The sequence below is a fragment of the Ruditapes philippinarum genome, unplaced genomic scaffold (genome assembly GCF_026571515.1).
Source record: "Ruditapes philippinarum isolate M1 unplaced genomic scaffold, ASM2657151v2 ctg75_1_1_1_1, whole genome shotgun sequence".
In the NCBI taxonomy this organism is placed as follows: domain Eukaryota; kingdom Metazoa; phylum Mollusca; class Bivalvia; order Venerida; family Veneridae; genus Ruditapes; species Ruditapes philippinarum.
This window is the reverse complement of record NW_026859947.1, coordinates 197,626-219,583: the sequence shown is the minus strand read 5'-3', so window position 1 is coordinate 219,583 and position 21,958 is coordinate 197,626. Positions and strand designations below refer to the sequence as shown.

The 21,958-nt window shown below is 31.5% G+C and overlaps 1 protein-coding gene across 50 annotated transcripts in view; it reads left to right on the top strand.

Annotated features, from left to right (window-relative positions):
- The window catches only part of LOC132758373 (ankyrin-2-like), a 209,003-nt gene extending 188,114 nt beyond the window's left edge, over positions 1-20,889 (top strand). For 38 of the 50 annotated variants that reach the window (XM_060750020.1, XM_060750051.1, XM_060750050.1 and 35 more), the window contains 5 exons: positions 2,893-2,919; positions 7,138-7,245; positions 12,815-12,889; positions 16,068-16,122; positions 19,106-20,889. In XM_060750020.1, coding sequence (XP_060606003.1) covers positions 2,893-2,919; positions 7,138-7,245; positions 12,815-12,889; positions 16,068-16,122; positions 19,106-19,301 — 461 coding nt within the window. In that variant the 3' untranslated portion in view covers positions 19,302-20,889. The remainder of the gene's footprint in view (positions 1-2,892; positions 2,920-7,137; positions 7,246-12,814; positions 12,890-16,067; positions 16,123-19,105) is intronic. The other 12 variants (XM_060750037.1, XM_060750012.1, XM_060750004.1 and 9 more) reach the window with 5 other exon arrangements.
- The last annotated feature ends 1,069 nt before the right edge of the window (positions 20,890-21,958 follow it).

The following is a 21,958-nucleotide window of genomic DNA, read 5'->3' as shown; positions in this document are numbered from 1 at the left end:
CAACAAGTTCTAAAACTACTGTAACCAGCAGAATAATGAAAGGTACTTGAAATGTTGTTAAATTAGCATGTTAGTTGACAATGTGTGCTGTATACATATTAATCTTGTTGTAAACATGTATTTTTTTGGCTTATGTTCAGTTTATTCTTCAGTTTTGTGGGTTTATTTCTGCTCTTACAAGGTTAAACATTTGAGGCTTTGTAATATATTTAGAATAAGATTAGTGAATGTAATTTATAAAATTGAAATTTAGTATTATCAAGATAAACGATATTCAGTTTTGTTAATTTTTTAATGCCATTTTTAAATTAATTAAGCCATATTTTTTTTATTTTTTTTTAAAAAAGCAACATGATCAGGTGCACCATTGTGTCTGAAATAATGCACTTAATCACACCCAAGTTCCTCGTCCACCAGAAAAGCTGGAAACTTGACTTAAAACTCAACAAAACAATTTTTAGTAAGAACATATTTAAATTCAAAGAAATATTTCAAATCTTGAAATCTGTAGCAGAAAAGTTTCAGCCTCAAAGCCTTTGTTTAACTGAAACAAAACAACAACAATTTTTTGAAGCTTGCATATGACTTCAGTAATCTGTTGCTGATAATCATTTGTGGATCTCAAAAGAGTTGTTACATAGAATGTCTCTGTTATTTGGTGATTTTGTGCATGTGTCATTCCTTTTATTTGGAAATAATGCACGAAAGGTCGCCTGAGGTCATCCTCCACCTGTAAAGCTAGAAAGTTGCCATATGACTTACACTGTGATAGTGCAATGTTAAACCCAACCAAAATATACTTCACAACATATAAACAGATACTTCACAATAAACATATGAATAAACAGTTACTTCACAATAATCATGTAAACAATTATTTCACAATAAAGTGGTGTCTGTAGCCGAGTGGTTAAGGTCGTTGACTTCAAACCACTCGCCCCTCACCGCTGTGGGTTAGAATCCCGACAGGGACTTTGAATTCTTTTATGTGAGGAAGCTATCCAGCTAGCTTATGGAATGTCGGTGGTTCTACTCAGGTACTCGTTTTTGCCTGAAATAATGCATGGAAGGGCAATTGAGGTCTTCCTCCACCAGTAAAGCTGGAACGTCGCGATATGGCCTATACTGTGTTGGTGAGACGTAAAACCCAATAAAACAAACAAACAAATTTCACAATAAACATATAAACAGTTACTTCATGATACGTGATTTTACAGTGAGTTTAATCTTAATCAGTAAGATCACAATAAACAATTATATCACATTAAAACATTTACATATCAATGCCCCTAATTTCAAGCATCTGCAGATGTAACATTGTTGCCAGTATACTATGGACAATTAACGGCAAATCTTTATAACAATTACTAAAATAACAGGCTTGATGTTACAGTGGTATATCTATCTAGTATTGATCTATCAACTCTGTACCTCTGTTTCTCTACTGTTTTTATGTTAGAGCACCAGTCATCATGTGACTACGATGTTCATTATTCCGATATTGAATAGCTGTGAAAATACATTTACCAGAACTCATTGCGATTTTTCTTCTTTTTCATAGTGCCTTCATTTACTTTGATTGGAATAAAAACTCATTTTGATTCATTGTAATCATTTTTTCTGACGTATTAGGACTTTAAGGATGTTTTCATTTTGAATTAGTAATTAAAAGGTTTGGACTATTGTAATTTGAACATGAAGAATGATTTTTAGAGAGGAATAAGTTTAGGAAATTGTTGGGAAAAGTAATAAAGTGTACAATATGGATGGGACTGAATTAGTGTGCAGTCCTTTGACAAAGTTAGACACACAGAAGCAGGTGACATTTGCAAATGAAGCTTCTTGTGAAGAGACATCTGGAATTAGTAACCATGGTAACAAAAATACAGAAAAAAAAATATATCTGTTTCTTTCAATTGATAATGGTCTGATAATTGTATGATGAAGTTTGTTTTTTATACAATTTTTGTATGACAGTATGACTTCTTTTATTATTTTTCATTATTTTGTATAATGAGAAACTTTTTTTTTTTGCCTTTATTAAATCTGTGATTTTTTTATGATTTATTTAATGACTGCTTTTTTTATACCAGAAAGTTGTTGAATTGAAAAGCATTTATGTATCATATAAGAATAAAATTCAATTTTTGTTAAAAGAATGATATATTGAAAAGCTCTTAAAGCTTAATTATTTAATAAAAAAACTAAATGAAGTTATAAAATCAGGAATACAGTATAAAATACACAGATATTCACATTTCTTCCATAGTATTAAAAACTAAAAACTTTAATAATGTCGGACAAAATCGTATATCTATATGAAGTTCTCTTCTATTTTCTATTTCAATTCTTAGATATTGTCATTTCTGAATGTTGTATGTACAATGTGTCTTGTACTTAATACAACATTCCATGTAATGTTGTCAAAATTTGTTGGTATGGTAATGATTAATGCATGCTTTTAATCTTTGCTTAAGCTGTTTTTGGTTTTCAGCTGTTTTGTCTTTTTTGGGTTTTGATTATTATTGATTTTTCAATTTTTCTTGGTAATTTTTAATCGTTTTTGCAAGTGGGCTTTGTGATGTGCTATGAAATAATTTAAATTTCTCATTTTTAATACAAAAATACACTGTTAACTATTTATCAGAAGGCTATATACATATACAATGTATATTTAATGTGAATATAAATCAAACACAACAGTTACAAATCATTACTTATGCAATAACAAAGGTATATTTGATTTTATTGCATAATAAAAAATTTAATACTATTAAGTGTCATATAAAGCATGCTGCCTTGATTTAGTATCATTTTGATAGATCTCTGTGGTTTTAGTCATAGTAAGTTAAAAATTCCAAACTTTATTTTCTATCTTTCCTGCTGCATTAGAAGGACTTACAACCCAGGAATTGAGAGGTGGGCATCTTACTTTTGTTGTTGTCATTGTCTAGTTCTTTATCTGTTTTTAAATTTTGAGAATGGATTTCTGTTGCCGTGGAAACACTCTGGTATACTTTAGGAAATAGGGATCATTGTCTTTATTTGATGAAGTGATTTTGGTTCATAGTGGTAACATGAAAGACTTAAGTTATGTCTAAAACCCATTATCTGTCTGGTCTGTTCAATAAATGCTTTACTTTATTCTGATATAACACACATCAGTCTTTGCACCAAATGTTAAGTTCATTTCTTAAAAAAAATCTGAAATTTAGACTACATGTATATTTGTGCAAAATGAGCCAGTCGGCTATTTTTCCATTATCATTTCTGTTTGATAACTTTCTTGTAGCCCAGATTTTGCTTGGGCTTAAGCTTCGTTTTTATTATATACACTTATATGTTTTGTTTAAATAATTAATAAAATTAGAATGTGTGTTCGCTTACTCGTCAATTTGGAGAAATGAATTGTGAGGGTTTGTCTCCTTAGATTTATACACATATATGTTTATTCAGGGCTGGTACTGCTAAAAACACTGAATTACATATAGTTTATCTGCCTAAAGGTATATTACCAAAACATTATATTGAAACCTATTGTTCTATGCATACAAGTGTTAGGAGTATAGCTGCACAAGTAATTGTCAAAGTAATGAGCCATCAGTTTTTCCTCTGGGTATATGACTTATATTTAACCAAATTTGTTTTTCTGGAAGCACTATTACTTTTATAAAGTGCACTTGTATAGCTTTGCTAGGAAATTTCATGACATGAAGAGCTAACTAATTTGATGTCTTACAATCATATTATTAGAATCAAACTTGCACTTTAAATACTGGTTTTGTTGCTAGGAAACCAGAAATCCAATCAAGATCTATTTGATGGGTTGATACAGTATGACTAGGCAGTATTCAGCTTGATGATGATATCATCATTCCACATTATGTAGCTTTCCTGTGAGCATATTCTTGAATATCTTAATTGTAATTCTGCAATTCTAGTGGGCATATTTGAGGAAAACAATGGGCATAATGTGATGGCAATAGATTTAATTTATTTTGATGGGCAAAAGATGTTATATGATGAACAAGAAGAGGAGTAATGGGGGGAAAGCTTACATAATGGGCAGAAGGCATAATTGATGAGTAATGGGTGTACAAGGGGCAATAGGTCAATGGTTGTAATTTGATGGGCAATAGGAGTTACATAAATTGGCAATGGATGTAATGTGTTGGGCCAATAGGATTTATATAATAGGCATGATTTAATGGGAAATATGGTAATAATTGGACATAATGTGATGAGCAGCCAATAGAAGAAATGTCAAAATTGGCATATTATTGGCAATAGGCATAGTATAATGGGTAATAGGCATAATGTGATCAGCAATAAGCAAATGTGGTGGCCAATAGGAGTAATGTAATGGGCACATGATAGGCAACGCATAATATAATGTGATGGGCAATAGGAATAGTATAATGAGCAATATTAAGGCATATGTAATGGGCAAAAGGAGTCATATAATGGGCATATGATAGGCAAGGCTAATATAATGGAAATAGGCATTATTTAATGGACATTAGAAATAGTATAATGGGCAATAGGCATAGTGTAATAGGCATAGTGTAATGAGCAATAGGCATAATATAATGGGCAATAGGAGTAATATAATGGGCAATAGGAGTAATATAATGGGCGTAATGGAATGAATATACAGCATGATTACATTATCAAACCAGGAGAGATGGTGTGGTGTGTACATGTAACTGTGTCAGGGATGTGACAAGATGACAGAATTCTTTTCATCCTCTTCTCAACATTTCTATATATTACATCATTCACTGTTAATTTGATGAAAAGATTGCCATTGATTTACATTGTATGAGCTTTTTCTCTCTCACTACCCCAATTTTTTTCAATAGATGAAAAGGGAATACAGGGATTGTTACTGGATGATATTTCTGGGATATGGCTTGTAATAATAGCGTTCAGACTCGTAAAATCAAGCTGGAATAATGTGATACATTGTACTTAATGTAGTATTTTACTTTATGCCGCTTCATTTCCATTCAGAAGATTGTAATTCTTTCAAAAGTTGGCAGCAATACCTTTAATGGCATTTGAGACCGTCTGATCATTGATTTGAATAGGTTTATATGATATTTCATGTGTTCTGAATGGTTTACTTACTAGCAATAGTGGGCACTTACACCAAATTAATCATCATAGGCGTGATTTGAAATTGTCTTGTATTTGATTTCAATCCTCAAAAATTGTCTAAAATATAGATTTATGGACATTTCTGAAAGATATAAGTAGGTTTATATTGGGCTCCTCTGAGATTTGTTGACAAAGAAGGACTGGAAATATTTATTTCAGATTTATGTAGGTGTGAACCAGTATCTTCAAATCCACTTTTTCCACAATAACAATTTAAATTATGAAATATTTCCCCCCCAAAAAGTGTTTAAAGGATTTTGCCCAGTTAAGGCTAAGAATTGCACAAATATATGATTTTCAATTTCATTATAAATATATATTTCATTTGCATATCTTTACTTTTTAAGTGCCCCAGTTGATACATGCAAGAAATTCAATTTTATGATTTTCGACTTTTGAATCTCACTGGAGTTCCTTTAATGATTTTGGTAGGCTTTTAAACTTTGTTTGAAACTTCTTAGGTTTTGTTCTGGCATTTTCTTTCTCTTTTTTAATTTTTGGCTCTCTGCATTTTTTCTTCGCTGGAATTCCTTATATGGTGGTCTGTTTGGTCATATAAATGAACAGGTGGGAAACATAGAACATTGTGAAATTATTTCCTGGAGACTAAGCAGAGATATATAAACAATATTTATTGATAAGGAGAATGCATCTGTTCTGCAATATATAGAAAGTTACATTACACAGCGGCCATGTCATAAAAGTTATTACATATAAATAATCTAGTAAGTGATGTTTATTAGCTGATTAAATAGAGGCAGGGACTTTATTTATGAAAATACCGGATTATTTGGTTTCTGTTATTTGCATAACTGAATACATGTAATTATATATTTCGTTCTGAATTGGTTTTATTTTATATTGACTTGATTTGACTGACAATCTTGATATCCCTTGATTCCTGCTAAATTTCTTAATGGACTCATCTGCCTTCCATTTTTAAGGGATACCAAGATGAAAGTTTTAGGAGAATTTGAAGTTTGGTCAGCCAATAGTATAGAGTCAGATGTGGCTGACTGGCCTGGCTCTATACTGGTAGACTGATCTCTTTCAGGTTCTAGCTGGTTAAGAGATAATCACCATATCTTGTTACAAAGCTTTACAAATGGTGTAAAAATCACACATTCTTTGTCACTTTCATGCTTGTAAATATTTCAATTACATTATCGATAATAGTTGTTCTATGTTGATTTTTTATGAACAGACACTTTTTTTAAGCCGCTAAAACTATAATAAAAGTTTCTTTCAAGGAAAATTTAAATGAGTAAAGTGATACATCTTGTCATTCAAGTTGCAAGAATTTGTTAAATGTTCATCCTTTCCTGTAAAAAAAACAAACATTATTCATTCTATAGGTAGGAAATATAGTTTCTATTCCAACATGTGGAACTGTGTCAAGAATAATGAGTGGTTTCTCTAATTTTGTTCTCGATTTTCATTATCAAATTGACTTAACCAGATTTCTCGCCTAACAAATTTAAATAATTTGTTCATTCAGCGTCAAGTTTTTGTACAAATTTGACATTAGTGGACCTAAGAGCAAAGGAGAAAACAAGAAAATAACCACTAAAGACTTGGAATAAGTTTCTCTTTATTGTATTTTCTAGGTTTGTCAATGTTATTTAAATACATAATATTGCTATTTACCAGTGTGGTAATAGTTTGACAATAAAACCAAAGACCTAAGTATGTACTAAGTGGTACATTAAAGTCATAATGTATACTTAACGAAACAATTTTTGGATTTCTACGGACACTTAATGTATCCATTTATTGTTCAGCGTGGAAAGTCCAAGCATTTCAGACAGGAATGACCTGTAAGGATGCTGCAATTATCTAGTTGATTTTGTTTCTAAAAGCTGTAGGCGTAACAGCTGCATTATAACACTTTAAGTGTCAATGTTATAGTCTGTCATCAATGAACTATGTTTTTTTGTAACCTATATTAGTATTGTACCCTGATGTATATATCTGCAGAGCGTCAGCAACAACGTATGTTGTCTATAGACGATGACGATGGTACAACTGAGTACGATCCTCACGAACACGCCGAGAGTTTACGGCACGGAATACCCGACCATTTTGGTACGACTCAATATTGTGAATTATGCTTTTGCTGTAGTTATTATCACTTCACGATATCGTTGATTGTTGTCTAGTGTAGAAATGGTATGATTTTCCTATTATAATATAGATTTTATCTTCCAGTGGATCTATGTCAAATGAGAAATACAGGGTCAAAGTGGACTGAATTATTATCTGTAGGGAATAGTTACGAATAGTGTCATTGATGAATAGATTTCTCATGATAATCAACTGGTTGTCTAATAGAGTTCTTCCATAATTACGGTCATATAATTATGGTAATACTTTATAAAAGCATTGCCGATTTTTGTTTCGCACACAACTTAGAATTAGGCACCTTCATATTGTTATCTATATAATAAGGTTTTCTGTAAAATAAAAAAATAAGAAAAAAATTTACACCTGACTAAATATTTTCTGAAATAAAAATGTTGATTCTACAATAGAGTTAAGTAATACTTTTTCAGTTTCATCAAATAGAAGAAAAAGTCACAATCTCTTCTTTGTGAACTGATTGCTTACTTTCTGAAAATTGTCTATTAAGCATGTAGGTGCTGGTAAACGATTTGTATCAGGATGGGAAAATTTAAAATCGTTTCAAATTGTAAGAGGATGCATGTTTCCTGTGATCAGAAATTTGGCCTTGTAGATAATTGATGATAATCAGAACTGATTAAGATGCTCATTTTAAGAAATAAATTTCAGTAATTTGCATCTCTTCAGAAAACTGGTTGGTTAACTCGCAACAATTAAATGCAAGGGGTAAAAGACACAAGGGGGAAAAATCTGATATTAAGCTAGAAAACAAAGAAGCTGTCAAATATTTCTTGTTATAATTGTTATGCCATGTTGACAGGCTTATTAGAAAATTCTATCAGTTCTTCCTGTTCTTCTGCCTCTTATAAGATAGTAATTATCTTGCTAAACCTCTACACCAGTTATTGATAAGACTTGGTAGGGGACATTATATTGTGAGAGAAATTTCTTATCTGGAGGCTAGTGACCATTTATCAATTATTTCATATGGCTGAGTACTTTGACATAATAAAATCACAAGATTAGCTTCTAGTACCACCTGGTTTCAATATTACTAAGAATATTAAAACATATTTCTACATATAAGAGCATCTTGATTTTTTTGTCCTCATTTTTCTAGCAGACATTGTGAGATATAGGACAAATAAGATTGTTCAATTTAGATTTTAATGGCTATTTTTATAATTCTTGATGACAATAATGTGTTTTTCAAAGACTGCAGTGCTTTCTGATTAAACATGTATTTCAGTAATTAAGCTTAATCTACTGAATTTGTTTAATGGATTTACCGTGGTTTGAATTTGGAACAGTCCATGCAAAGTTTAAGGGATTTCAATATCGAACACAACAATTGAGCTTCCAGCAGTGTCTACAGAGTCTGGTCAAATTGCCCACAGGCCAGCCTGGCTCTATACTGATGACAAAGGGTAGTCATTCTCAGTTGCAGCACCTTTAAGGTTAAGATAGAAATTACTTCTGTATATTTCTTGCAGAATGACAGCTTTGTTATTTACATATGTCTTATGAAATATTACTATATAAGAATATTGATGCTGGGCTTTGAGAAGCAATCTGTCAAACATATATTTGATAGTTTCTTTGGGAATCTTGGTCTAATGTTTGAATTGTCTTATCTCTCAGTCTAGGGATGATAATGTGAGCTTAAAGTGACATTATGCTCATATTTTCATAGTCTAGTTGAGCTGAACTGACAATATATTTCAAAAGATTGACTGTTAAAATGATGATTGTACAACAGTTCATATTGTAAAATGTTAAGGATAAAATTTAAATCTGCCTAAAATATAAAAAGACTGCCCCACTCTTTCTTTTTATAAACTGAATATTATAGGTAAATTCTAATGGATATTAACGAAAAAAATCATTTGGATCCATGCGTTGTTTATTGCTAATGTGAAATAATTTTTTATAAATTAAAAGGAATTATGGCAAAATGAAAACTTATTTTTGATATTCACCTGTTCACTCATTTATACCCTTGGATGGGCATAATGACACTTTGAGCTCTATTTGGGCCACAACGTTGTTTCCTAATTTGAGATTTGAACCAATTAAACCCAAGGAGTAACACTCAATAATATGCTCAAAACTTTCAATATAATGGAGCTAGAATAAAAATATTGCGAACAGTTTGCTCAACTGCAGATGAGGGAGGAGGGGGAGGGTTTCAAAAAGATTTTAAGTTGATTTTCTGTAAAAAGATTTTCCTTGCAATCTTCTGTGTACACAGATTGAAAATAAGGAAGAAATAATTTTAAAATTGCATGACACGGCAATATATCCCAGATAAGGTTTTTATCTTTCTGTTTTATATTGTTGAGTATTTCAATTAGCTAAATCGGTTGGAAGAATTCTATACTCTCTCTCTCTCTCTCAATTTTTTCTTTATCGATTTTTATTTCAATTTGATAAAACGGGAAATGGATTGCTGTGATAAGGTGATGTGATTGATGAAAATTAAAATCTGCATTTACCATCATTACTTGAATTTTGGTTTCTTGTTACAAATCAGGTTGACCTTTCCAGTGTTGTTGTGACTTAAAAATCATGAAATCATTTTGAAATTGCATGACACAGCAAAATTTACTCCAGATAAGGTTTGCATTCTATTTTACTTTATTAGCTCAGTCTGAGGGAAAGAGGGAGACTAACCCTAAGATACAATGGGGTGGTTTTTTGTGGGGGGGGGGGATTCAAATATTCCAATTCAAAAAGAAATTTGAATAATTATATTTTTGAAAGTTGGACAATAACCAATTAATTTTATTGTATTTCTCTTAGTATGTCCAATTTTTATCATCCTGTTACGATAAACAATAAGCTATAAATGAGACTAAACCTCTGTGGCCACATGGTAATGGTCGCTGATTTTTTACCACCTACCTGACACCACTGTATTTTGGAATACTGCCTTGAACTATTAATTCTTTCATGTAAAGAAACTCTCCAGCTATTATATAAAAAGTGGTGGTTCTACTAATCAGGTGCTCAGATATGACTGAAATTATGCACAAAAGGGCACTTTCCAAAATATTTAATTCATACTTGTTAAAGAAATAGCAACAAATGTTTTTTGCAAGGGATGGTTAAAGTGTGGCAGTAAACATTTTTAAAAAAAATCACCTTGGTCATTTTTGGAATGTATATTTGTAATATTATGGTGCCAAAGGTGTGATATTAAAGTCACAAGTCATGCTAATAGTGTCTAAATCATACTTCTAATATTGTCGTCTCATAGGTACCCTGATGACTGTGAACATTCACAGTAGTGTTAGATACATGATTAGTTATTACAGTTCACTGTTACATGTTGTGAAACTAAACAAGTAGGTGTAGCTTACTTTATAGTGATTTGATTATTTATTCTACATGCAGAGGAGGAAAAAAAAACATATTATACTTCGCCTAATTACATTTGGTTATAAAAATTGGGATGAGTTGATAAATGAGGGATATATAAAATGTGAGATCCAAAAGCGTCTTCCTGTAATGTTCTATATCAAACAATACCATTGGTTCAAGCTGCTCTTAATGGTTTGAACTGTGTAATTATGATTAAAGAGAGAACAGGGAAAAAGTCCAATTTTTGCTCTTAATAGAATTTAAACACTCCTGTTGGTTTGAATTGCAATTAAGTGAAAATCACAGACTATAAATTATTAATTTGTTTCACAAGGCCACAAAGATTTTAGTACCAAAATTGTTTATTACAATTATATGAGCCGCTTCACGACAAAACCAACATAATGAGTTTGCTACCAGCATGGATCCAGACCAGCCTACGCATCCACGCAGTCTGATCAGGATCCATGCTGTTCGCTTACCAACTCTATTATAAGTAGAGAAACTGATAGCAAACAGCATGGATCCTGACCAGACTGCGCGGATGCGCAGGCTGGTCTGGATCCATGCTGGTCGCAAACCCTTTATGTTGGTTTTGTCATGACGCGGTTCATATATCTTTTAGTTTAGAAAAACCAAAAATACATGAACCAGTAGAAGGGATTCTTTGATTTAACATTTGTAAAATTTCAATATTTTGTTTGAACAATCATTTAAAGGCTGTGGGAACAATACCCTTTGAAGAAAAGATATCCTTTAGACAACAACAAAAATTTATTTCAATTATCTAGTGCTTAGGTTTGATACAAAAATAAATATGATGTATTGTCAACATATTTTACAATTTGAAAATAGGAACCATGCTAAGTACAGCATGCATGATAGTTGTACAGTCTGTGTTTTTGTTCTTTTATCTAATAGATTTGAGAACAAAATTAGGTTTTATGTGGTGTGAGTACCAAGATACACTTCTTGACATTATTTTATTTTTTTAATAGAATTTAACACTATCATTGGTCAATTTTCAAAAATTGAAATATTTTGGCAACCAATTTAAGGTGTAAGGTATTTTGACTTGTTCTGTGCTCATTACTGGTAGCTGCTTTTTTTTCATTATTGTGTAATATATTAGTTTACTTTCCAAAGATATTAGATAGACATCTGCATATTCAGGTCTTCTCTACTGTAAATCTGACTTTAATGATGTTTCTAGGGGAATTAAATTAAATACATTAATCAGATTTTACTCAGAACATTATTCGTTTTTATAAAATTCATTAAATGTACCAAATAAGATGTTTTCTGGCTCTGTTATTCAAGCATAATAATGTCACAATGTCTACAGTTGTCACTATAAAATCTTCAGAGTTTTGTGTCTGATTTTGTCAATTATTTTTCATTCACTGACTTCTAAAGCTTTAATATGACCATTTCTGTTTGTATTTCTATGTGTACTTCTGATCTGTTAGAGTACATAAATAAGTGACTGGTTGGAGGAAATAAGTCATTGACTGATTTTTAATCTAAATGATTATTGTAAAAGTACATTTATCCGACTGTGTGAACGTTAGGAGAGACATTGCAACAGAGAGAGAAAGACAATAACTCACTTTTTCGGTTGACAAATGAAGCAGGATCTGTAAATGATATTTTCACACTTTTTGTTTACTTTGTACATTATGTCTTTATTTGAGTATACATGTAGTGTATTGTAAACAAAAACATAGAATATAAAAGTTGTGTTGTGTTTCTATGTGTAGCACATACATACATGTAGTTTTGGGTATAGATTGTTGTTGTTGTTTTATCAATGACTTCGGTATCTAAAATATTAACAAATAGTTTGATTTCTAATTATTTACAGTTTAAAGTGTAATTAGAATGAGTGACAAAGACACAAGTTTTGACTTGTTTTTGGCAGATCTAAGGCTTTGTTATAGTCCTCATCAGGAAATAATTGTTGTAGTTATCTTTACCTTTTCAATATAGATGTTCAGAAGGATATTTTTTCCACTATAAGGAAAAATATTATAAGAATATGAGCATCAATTTTTAGGGTTGACACTGCCAGTACCATGTTACCTGTGTAATAATACATATTTTAAGAACTACTTTTTTTACATATTTTTAGATAAAATCATTTAATTATTTTGTTTTTATATATATTTAGCTCAGAAAACAGGTCCTGTATTTATCGACCCTCAGTACGGGGATTCTGAAGAGGACGAGGTCGTAGAATATCAAGGTCAGATAAAACTGTGTCAAGGTCATGGCATGATTATTTGTTGTTGCAGTATTTTAATTTTCTTTTCCATACCAATTTTGACACTTTTGTTTTTAAAAGTTCTTTTGTTTTAAGAAGTTCTTTTTTTCCAGTTAAGATTTGGAGTCATGCAGAGTTTTAAGCCATCAGTTTCCAGCATGTTTTAATGTTGTTTTGTTTATTATCTTATTATTATTTTTCACTGTTGTTTGTTGGTTTAAGCATGTGTGGTAGGGGTGTTTGTGGCTGAGTGGTTAATGTCAGTGACTTCAAAGCACTTAGCCCTCACCTTTGTGGGTTTGAATCCCAACAGAGCCTTTCCATTCTTTCATGTGAGGAAGCACTCCAGCTAGTTTAAGGAACATTAGTGGTTTTACTTAGGTGGCTGTTCATGCCTGAAATAATTGGTTCCAGGAATGTATTTGAGAGTGTGTTGATAAGCTTATAGCTTCCTTCACAAAATATTTTGTTTGTATGAATTGTTCCTTTCTTGCTTTTACTTGCTAGATTTGTTTCAATCTTGAGCACAGACTATTACTGTGGAAAGCAAGGGCTGCCTCCAGCTTTGTGTATTTTTTACAGTGTTTTCATTTTATTAAGATGACTTGTTGTGCAACCCATTTAATTTGTGTTTCCTTTTATCTGTGATCATCATGTATTGATTTGTTATATTGTTTGGTATTTTGTCTGTTTTAAAGTAAGTATGTTATAATAAATAATGTAGTTAAATTTGCTTATTTATCTAAGATGTAAGTTTGAAACCAGTATTGTAAAATTAATCTTGATAAAAATATCCACTTATAAGACCACCCTGCAATTAAGACCACTTCTGTGTCGTCATGTTGATGGTCTTAATATGTCAAGGTTATTATATTTACAATATTATTTAACATGTCATAATATTTTGGAGACAAATTGCTTTGACTTTGATATAGTGTTGCATTTTTTACTCACAAGTATAATTTAGGTATTTAATGTAAATGTATGCTTGAAATACTGCAAAGAAGCTGAACTGTTAGAAAACATCAAACTTAAATTTTGTCTCATAAGTTTTTTTACTGTGATTTTGTACAGGAATTTATGTTTCTTTCTGTAACTACCCATATTTTGTTTATGGACGTCATTGATCTTGATATACAATTATAGAATTTGTCTGTAGAATATTTAATGAAGTACGAGCCAGCGTAGATCTTCAAGTATCAAATATTGACAACTAGAACAAGATTTATCTACAAGTCTGAGAGAACTACAGAGTTCTGTATAGGCTTACAGCTTCCTTTTTCAGGGGGGAAAATGGTAACAAGCTACACTGTTACTAATGGGGTTCTAATCGGATTGTGGTTTCTATGGGGTGCACTGCCAAAGTAATGAAGCCGGTGTCTTTATTGTGTTTGGTTAAGCTTCATGATATTTTTAATGGTAATTGAGTCATTCCACGGCACTAATTGGTTTACGGTCTTTGTTAGTAATTCAATTGTAAAGTTTCATTAGTGTTAGTTTATTTGAGATCGGGAATTATTTTATCATCATTCACATCACATACTTACTAGCAAATGAGATTGGACCAGTTCTGCTGCCACAAAATTTCTATCATTTTGCAGATTTTTTATGACTATTAGCATCCTGTGTGCTTATGGAATTCAATTTTAAAAAAGAATGGTCTGACAAATCTGAAGTTAATACTAACTTCGTTCTTTCAAACAAATCATCAAAGCCTTTCGTTTGAACCAAATATAAGTGCATTACTTAATACAATTGAAATAAATGGTATCATTCTTTTGCATCATCATCAAATCATTTGAAATTTTATCATTTTTGTTGGAAAAGAATTGGTAATATTTGTATATTTTATAAATGCAATGATCTATAATAATAGAACTATAATAATGTGTTATTTTTCAATGTTTCAATTGATTTTTTCTGGTAATTAACAGCAGATAATGTTATCTTTCAGGATAAAAAAGCATGTCATAATTAAATCAAGATATGACTGTCTGACCTTTTTCTGTTGTTTCTTTTTTGAGGGGAAGGGAATGTCATATAACATTTGATGGCAAAATTGATGGTTACTTTATAAACTGAAACTACAGGTCAAACTATATAGTCACTGTGTTGTCATTGTTGTCGTGCAAAGATTTTCATGTAGCCCATTATTCCAACATTAACAAGGTGCAGTTGTTAGACAAGGGGCGTAATTCTGAAAGCTTTATTTTTGGAGCTACACCCCATTTTAACTCAGAATTTTTTCAAAAGTGGATATTTGAACAGATTGGCATGATATTCTTGCTTGTTTTATATGCATCTCATTTTATGATGAATTTTGGATGGGAGTTTGAAGCAATCATGATGAAATGTACTAAAACAAAATTTATATTTATTTTAATATTTAATTTGCTTGATAACTGATATTGAAAATATTGACTATATTGTTAATGTAAGTGAAATTGTTAAAATAGACATAAACATGATCAAATGATGGTTAAAAATAGTTTGATTTGTCATGCAGGTATGTAGAACTTAATGTTTGTATAGGAAAGCTTAAGGGAATAAAGAATGAAGGTTACAGAGCTATATAAAGAGATTTAGATGCTTGGGAGCTTTGGAAATCAATTAAATAAATTGAATAAAATGATACATATATCCACATGTTTGGAGATGAAGGTTTTTTTATGATGACAGGATGGCAATCTAACTGTGAGATTGACAAATAAGGTATAAGTAATGAAGTGCATGTCTCAGAACAGATGACAAATTGACAATGTTAATTGGTAAATGACGTGCAGACATTCAAAAGGCTCGACAAGCTTGAACTTAAAGACAGACTCTCGATAAAATTATCAGACTGTAACTATGGCAGACCAGTAATTTTTCACAAAGAAAATTTTTAATTAACGTTCATTCGAAAAATAGGCAAAAATAGTAACATCATTTTTCACATCTGCTTTGATGTTTGGATGATGATAAATTATTTTTGACACATTTATGATTTAAGGAGTGCCTTTGGATTTTGCACTGTTCTGGTCTACAAAACTATTCTGTATGTCATATCTTTGTGGCCTACTTTTAAAAGAATGGAGCTGTGATTTAGTTGAGAATCGTAAATTTCAGATATTGTCATATAATGTTTTGTTCATGTGTTCTTGTTCTATTTTTGTAACAGATGACGAAGATGATGATGCTGGTGGAGCGGAGGGCGGGGATACTCAAACAACAAGGTAAAATAATCCCTCGCTATTCTATGATACATTTATGTTGGTATAAAATATATCCTATTACTTGTGACATGTATAATAATAATATCATATTAATACTGTCATATCATTTATACTGTATAATGCAAAAATCAACACTTTCGTGTCGAGTTGAAAATGGATAGGGTGAGGTTTGCCATGATTTATTAATGTCACTAGTATATAGAATTACTTACAGGTACTTCAAAGTTACTTGTCTGTCATGAAATATTAATTGATTTTTAGATTCTCATGTACTTAAATATATCATCAGTGGCGTATAATGACTAGATGTTTATCTGACTGTATCTTATTTGTCATGTTTCATACAATTATTAAATCAGCACGCCTTCAGATGAGTTTGAATTTGGAACAATCCAATTTTGGTCAAAGTTTCAAAGATTTCAAAATATAAAACTTGAGCTACCAAAGGTTAACGGTCCATTTGTATCAACCTTTATAGCCATGTACTATTTATTATTTGTTTTTTTATCCCCCGCCGAAAAATTTCGGCGGAGGATATAGAAATAGTCTCCGTCCGTCCGACCTTCCGTCCGTCCGTCCTTCCGTCCGACATTTTTGTCCGGAGCATATCTCTAAAAGTATTTGAGGTATCAACTTGAAACTTCATAGGTGGATAGACCTCATTGAGGAGGAGTGCAGTGCACAAGAATGATAACTCTACCTTGCATGATTTTTGAGTTATTGCCCTTTGTTATTTTTCAAAATTGATTTTTGTCCAGAGCATAACTCCAAAAGCTTATGAGATATTAACATGAAACTTCAAAGGTGCATAGATCTCACTCAGGAGGTGTGCAGTGCACAAGAATGATAACTCTACCTTTCATAATTTTTGAGTTATTGCCCTTTGTTATTTTTCATACCTAATTTTTCACCTGAGTGGAGCATAACTTACGCTATTCTATGATACATTTATGTTGGTATAAAATATATCTTATTACTTGTGACATGTATTATAACGATATCATATTTATACTGTCATATCATTTATACTGTATAATGCAAAAATCAACACTTTCGTGTCGAGTTGAAAATGGATAGGGTGAGGTTTGCCATGATTTATTAATGTCACTAGTATATAGAATTACTTACAGGTACTTCAAAGTTACTTGTCTGTCATGAAATATTAATTGATTTTTAGATTCTCATGTACTTAAATATATCATCAGTGGCGTATATCATCAGTGGCGTATAATGACTAGATGTTTATCTGACTGTATCTTATTTGTCATGCTTCATACAATTATTAAATCAGCACGCCTTCAGATGAGTTTGAATTTGGAACAATCCAATTTTGGTCAAAGTTTCAAAGATTTCAAAATATAAAACTTGAGCTACCAAAGGGTAACGGTCCATTTGTATCAACCTTTATAGCCATGTACTATTTATTATTTGTTTTTTTATCCCCCGCCGAAAAATTTCGGCGGAGGATATAGAAATAGTCTCCGTCCGTCCGACCTTCCATCCTTCCGTCCGTCCGTCCTTCCGTCCGACATTTTTGTCCGGAGCATATCTCTAAAAGTATTTGAGGTATCAACTTGAAACTTCATAGGTGGATAGACCTCATTGAGGAGGAGTGCAGTGCACAAGAATGATAACTCTACCTTGCATGATTTTTGAGTTATTGCCCTTTTTATTTTTCAAAATTGATTTTTGTCCAGAGCATAACTCCAAAAGCTTATGAGATATTAACATGAAACTTCATAGGTGCATAGATCTCACTCAGGAGGTGTGCAGTGCACAAGAATGATAACTCTACCTTTCATAATTTTTGAGTTATTGCCCTTTGTTATTTTTCATACCTAATTTTTTCACCTGAGTGGAGCATAACTCGAAAAGTGTTTGAGATATCAACATGAAATGTCATAGGTGGATAGATCTTATTGAGGAGGAGTGTTGTGTGCAAGAATGATAACTCTTCCCTATACAATTTTTGAGTTATTGCACTTTGTTTTTTTTTATGTTATTTTGTCCAGAGCTTATCTCAAAAAGTATTTGAGGTATCAACTTGAAACTTCAAAGGTGGATGGATCTCATTGAGGAGGAGTGCAGTGCTTAAGAATGATAACTCTACCCTGCATTATTTTTGAGTTATTGCCCTTTGTTATTTTTTCAAATTAATTTTTGTCCAGAGCATAACTCAAAAAGCCTTTGAGATATCAAAATGAAACTTCATAGGTGCATAGATCTCACTCAGGAGGTGTGCACTGCACAAGAATGATAACTCTACCTTTTGTAATTTTTGAGTTATTGCCCTTTGTTCTTTTTCATACTTAATTTTTCAATTCAATTTTTTTCTCAAAAAGTATTTGAGGTATCAACTTGAAACTTCATAGGTGGATAGATTTTACTGAGGAGGGATGCAGCACACAAGAATGATAACCTACCCTGCATTATTTTTCAGTAATTGCCCTTTGTTATTTTCAGCCATCAGTATTCACATAGGTTTCAAATCTGTAATCATTATAGCCATCAGTTTTCATTACCAAAAGACCTCTTAAAATGGAATTATTCCGCTCTACTACATAATTATACATTCTTCCAATGAGCAAACACATTCGGCGGGGGATGGCCATGTTGACATGGCTCTTGTTATTTGTCAAATCATGCCATCTTGTGGCTGAGTGGTTGCCTCTAATGGTGGAGGCATCAGAATTGCTGCCACCTTTTAATCCCTGCATTATCGTAAGAGGAGACTAATAAATGGTTCGAATTACTGTAGTCTATGCATCTCCAGCAGGTGAGGTGATCTGACCCACTGGTGTTGCTTTAAGTTTGTAACACTCGAGGTTAGCCAAAATCATTTTTCCTGTTTCGGCGCCATATGACCTAAATTGTTTTGGTGTGCAGTAAAACCAAACAAACTATAAGTACTGTGTTATACCATACATCAGTGAAGGAATGTTCATTTCAGGAGTTATTAATTTTGTTACTAATATTTTTACAGAATCACAATGAAGAAAGAGATTCACACAACAACCGTACTTAAAGACGGCAAGGAGGAAACCTTGGTGGAGGAGGACTCTAAAGTAGAGACTGACCCAAACGCGCCAGAGGAGTTGCGCGAGAGCATGCGGCAAATCATTGACGAATTCATGGGAAGTCCTACAGAAGCACAAAGAACCCTTGAACATGACTTTTAGGAAAAGAACTCTTCAAATTGGAGACAATTTTTAGTCTCTTTGTGACAGGATAAAAGACAATATTTGATTGGTTGTTTTTTTTTTATGTGGTACACTACAAAAAAAAGTCTGAAAAGATGGGAAAATAATCATTTTGTCATTAAAATCATGTTGTCTTAACAGGAAGAATAAATTATCTGGAGCAATATATGTCTTTTACCTTCAACCAAAATGTTTTGTGTAAATCATCTTACTTATATCTGGAAATTTTTTTGTCAAAATTCTGACTAATAATAGATCTACTGAAAAATATGTAAAAAAGCATTATTTTGAAAAATACAAATATTTTCATTATTTAATCATTTATATAGACTGTATTACCTTTGATTTTCATATAATTATTTATATTTAAACTGTACACTTTTAATCTAATTAGGCTTTGTAATTGGCACAAGTATTCATTAATTAAATTTAATTAAGAAAAAAATAAAACATGCATATTTTATTACTTAAATCAGTTAATCTAGGAAATGTTTATGACTGGCCTTGTAACAAGTTTTTACTAACTTCTATTTCATTGTTGCAAATTTTTCCAAGCTGTTCACTGAAACATTACATTCTTCTATATCTTGCCTAACTCATTATTGTGGTTGATCACTAATTAACTTGAGCATTTTTGTCAAAGAAGCTGATCAAAGAATCATTAGAATATATGGAACTCGTCATAGAAATTTTGTACACCGTGCACATGGGTTTATGTAGATAAAAGGACAAAAAATATACATGAATAATTCTGTAAATGCAACAGGAAATTTGGGCACAAGTCTATCTCCATGCTTAGAGAGTTTCTATTTATTTCCAATGATTTACTAGGCAATTCTGTGACCCCTATGAAGTAGCTATTCCTCATTCCTTTCCAGTAAATGTAGGAGATATAATAATGTCTCACTGCAATGGATTTAATCATTTTTGGATGCTTGAAGTATTTATTTCTTATCTTTATTCAATAGTTTATATTTTGCAGAAGCATAGTTCATCGGCTGTACACATAAAATATGAAATTTACCATAAAATATAAAGTTTATCGGCTGTAAAATATTATTGGTATTTCTATAGATTGATTAAATAAAATAGATAAATATGTATTATATAATAAGACAATTAATATATTTTGCAAAAGCTTAACTAATATCTTATTTTTATTGAAAATACCAAATTGTATAAATACTTTGTTTTGGTTATTATACTCTTTAAGGAAAATGAAACAGTGTTTATAAAGCCCCATCTTAATCATTGTTTCATTTCTTTTCAGAGTATTTCCAATCAAGTTTCTTTCTTCACAAAGTTTGTGTTTTTGAAATTATTTTTGAAGATTTGAAATTATTTTTGAAGATTTTTAAGTCAAACAAATGTATCATTTAAATATTGTAATAATATTCAAGGGAGGTTACTCACAGAGGAAAATCTATATAATTCTGTACTTTGTTATCTTTCTTTCTTTAACACTTGAGCTTTCTATACTGGCATAACCAGATTGTTAAACAGTTAACCTAGATACATCATTATATGTTGTGATTTTTTTGTCTAATTAAACTGCTTCCAGTATAAACATCTTGTTGTTATTGCTTTTCTTTTCTGATATTTTGTCTGATTGTTATGTTATTGTGAGGGCATTAATATAATCTCCTAAAAACACTGTAGGTGGAACAGAGTTTAAAAACAAAACACACTGCCTAGCCTCATTACTAGTAGATTATTTTCAGAAAATCCCTGTAATGTCATAGAAGACGGATTAATTTAAAGCCTCTTAAAAAAGAAAACTTTGGGCACAATAACCTTTGCTTACTCTGGTGTATTTTGCAGATAGATTCTTGATTTAAATGTATGGAGTGCTATGGTATTGACAGAATGTTAATTAACCCTTTCGCTGCCAGAGGGTTTATATTGTTTTATTGATCACCTATTTGCCAGAGAGTTTTCTAAGAAATTACTATATTATTAATTAATATAATAATTATCATATGTTATTAGTTTATAATAATTATATACATGTATGTTTCCAAATCTGAGTATAATAATAATTATTGTCGATGGTATAATTTTTTTATATTTATTATTATTTATTTTATTATTTTTATTATTAATTTATTATTATTATAGAAACAGCAATAGCCGTCCATATGGCAAATATGCCGAAAATAACGGGCACGGCATAAGCCGTCCCTATGGCAGTGAAAGGGTTAATGTTTTTTGTCTCGAAAAATTCAACAAGAACCACTGTATTATTTTGTTTAGCATATTCCTAGTCATGGTCTAGTGGTAAAGTTGTGTGGCTCTCCATCCAGGTGTTGTAGGTTCGAACCTTACTAGCTTAAAACCCATGTTTCCTCAAATGATCAGTACTGGTTAGTTCCAGTAAGCGGTCTTAACAGTATGGGTCTACAGCACTCTACCAAGGTAACAACTGTGTTTCCATACCAGTACTCATTAGGTCTGGTAAACGGTCTCGCAAGTCATTCGCTTCATCACAGTAAAATTGAAGTCATTATGTGTAACTATAATCTGATGTTCAAGATTACCAATTCAATATAGCTGCCGAATGGTAAACACGCCCATTAGAAATGTAAGGAATGTTAACAACGGGGCGACCCGTCTTTCCCTAAGCAAGAAACTATATA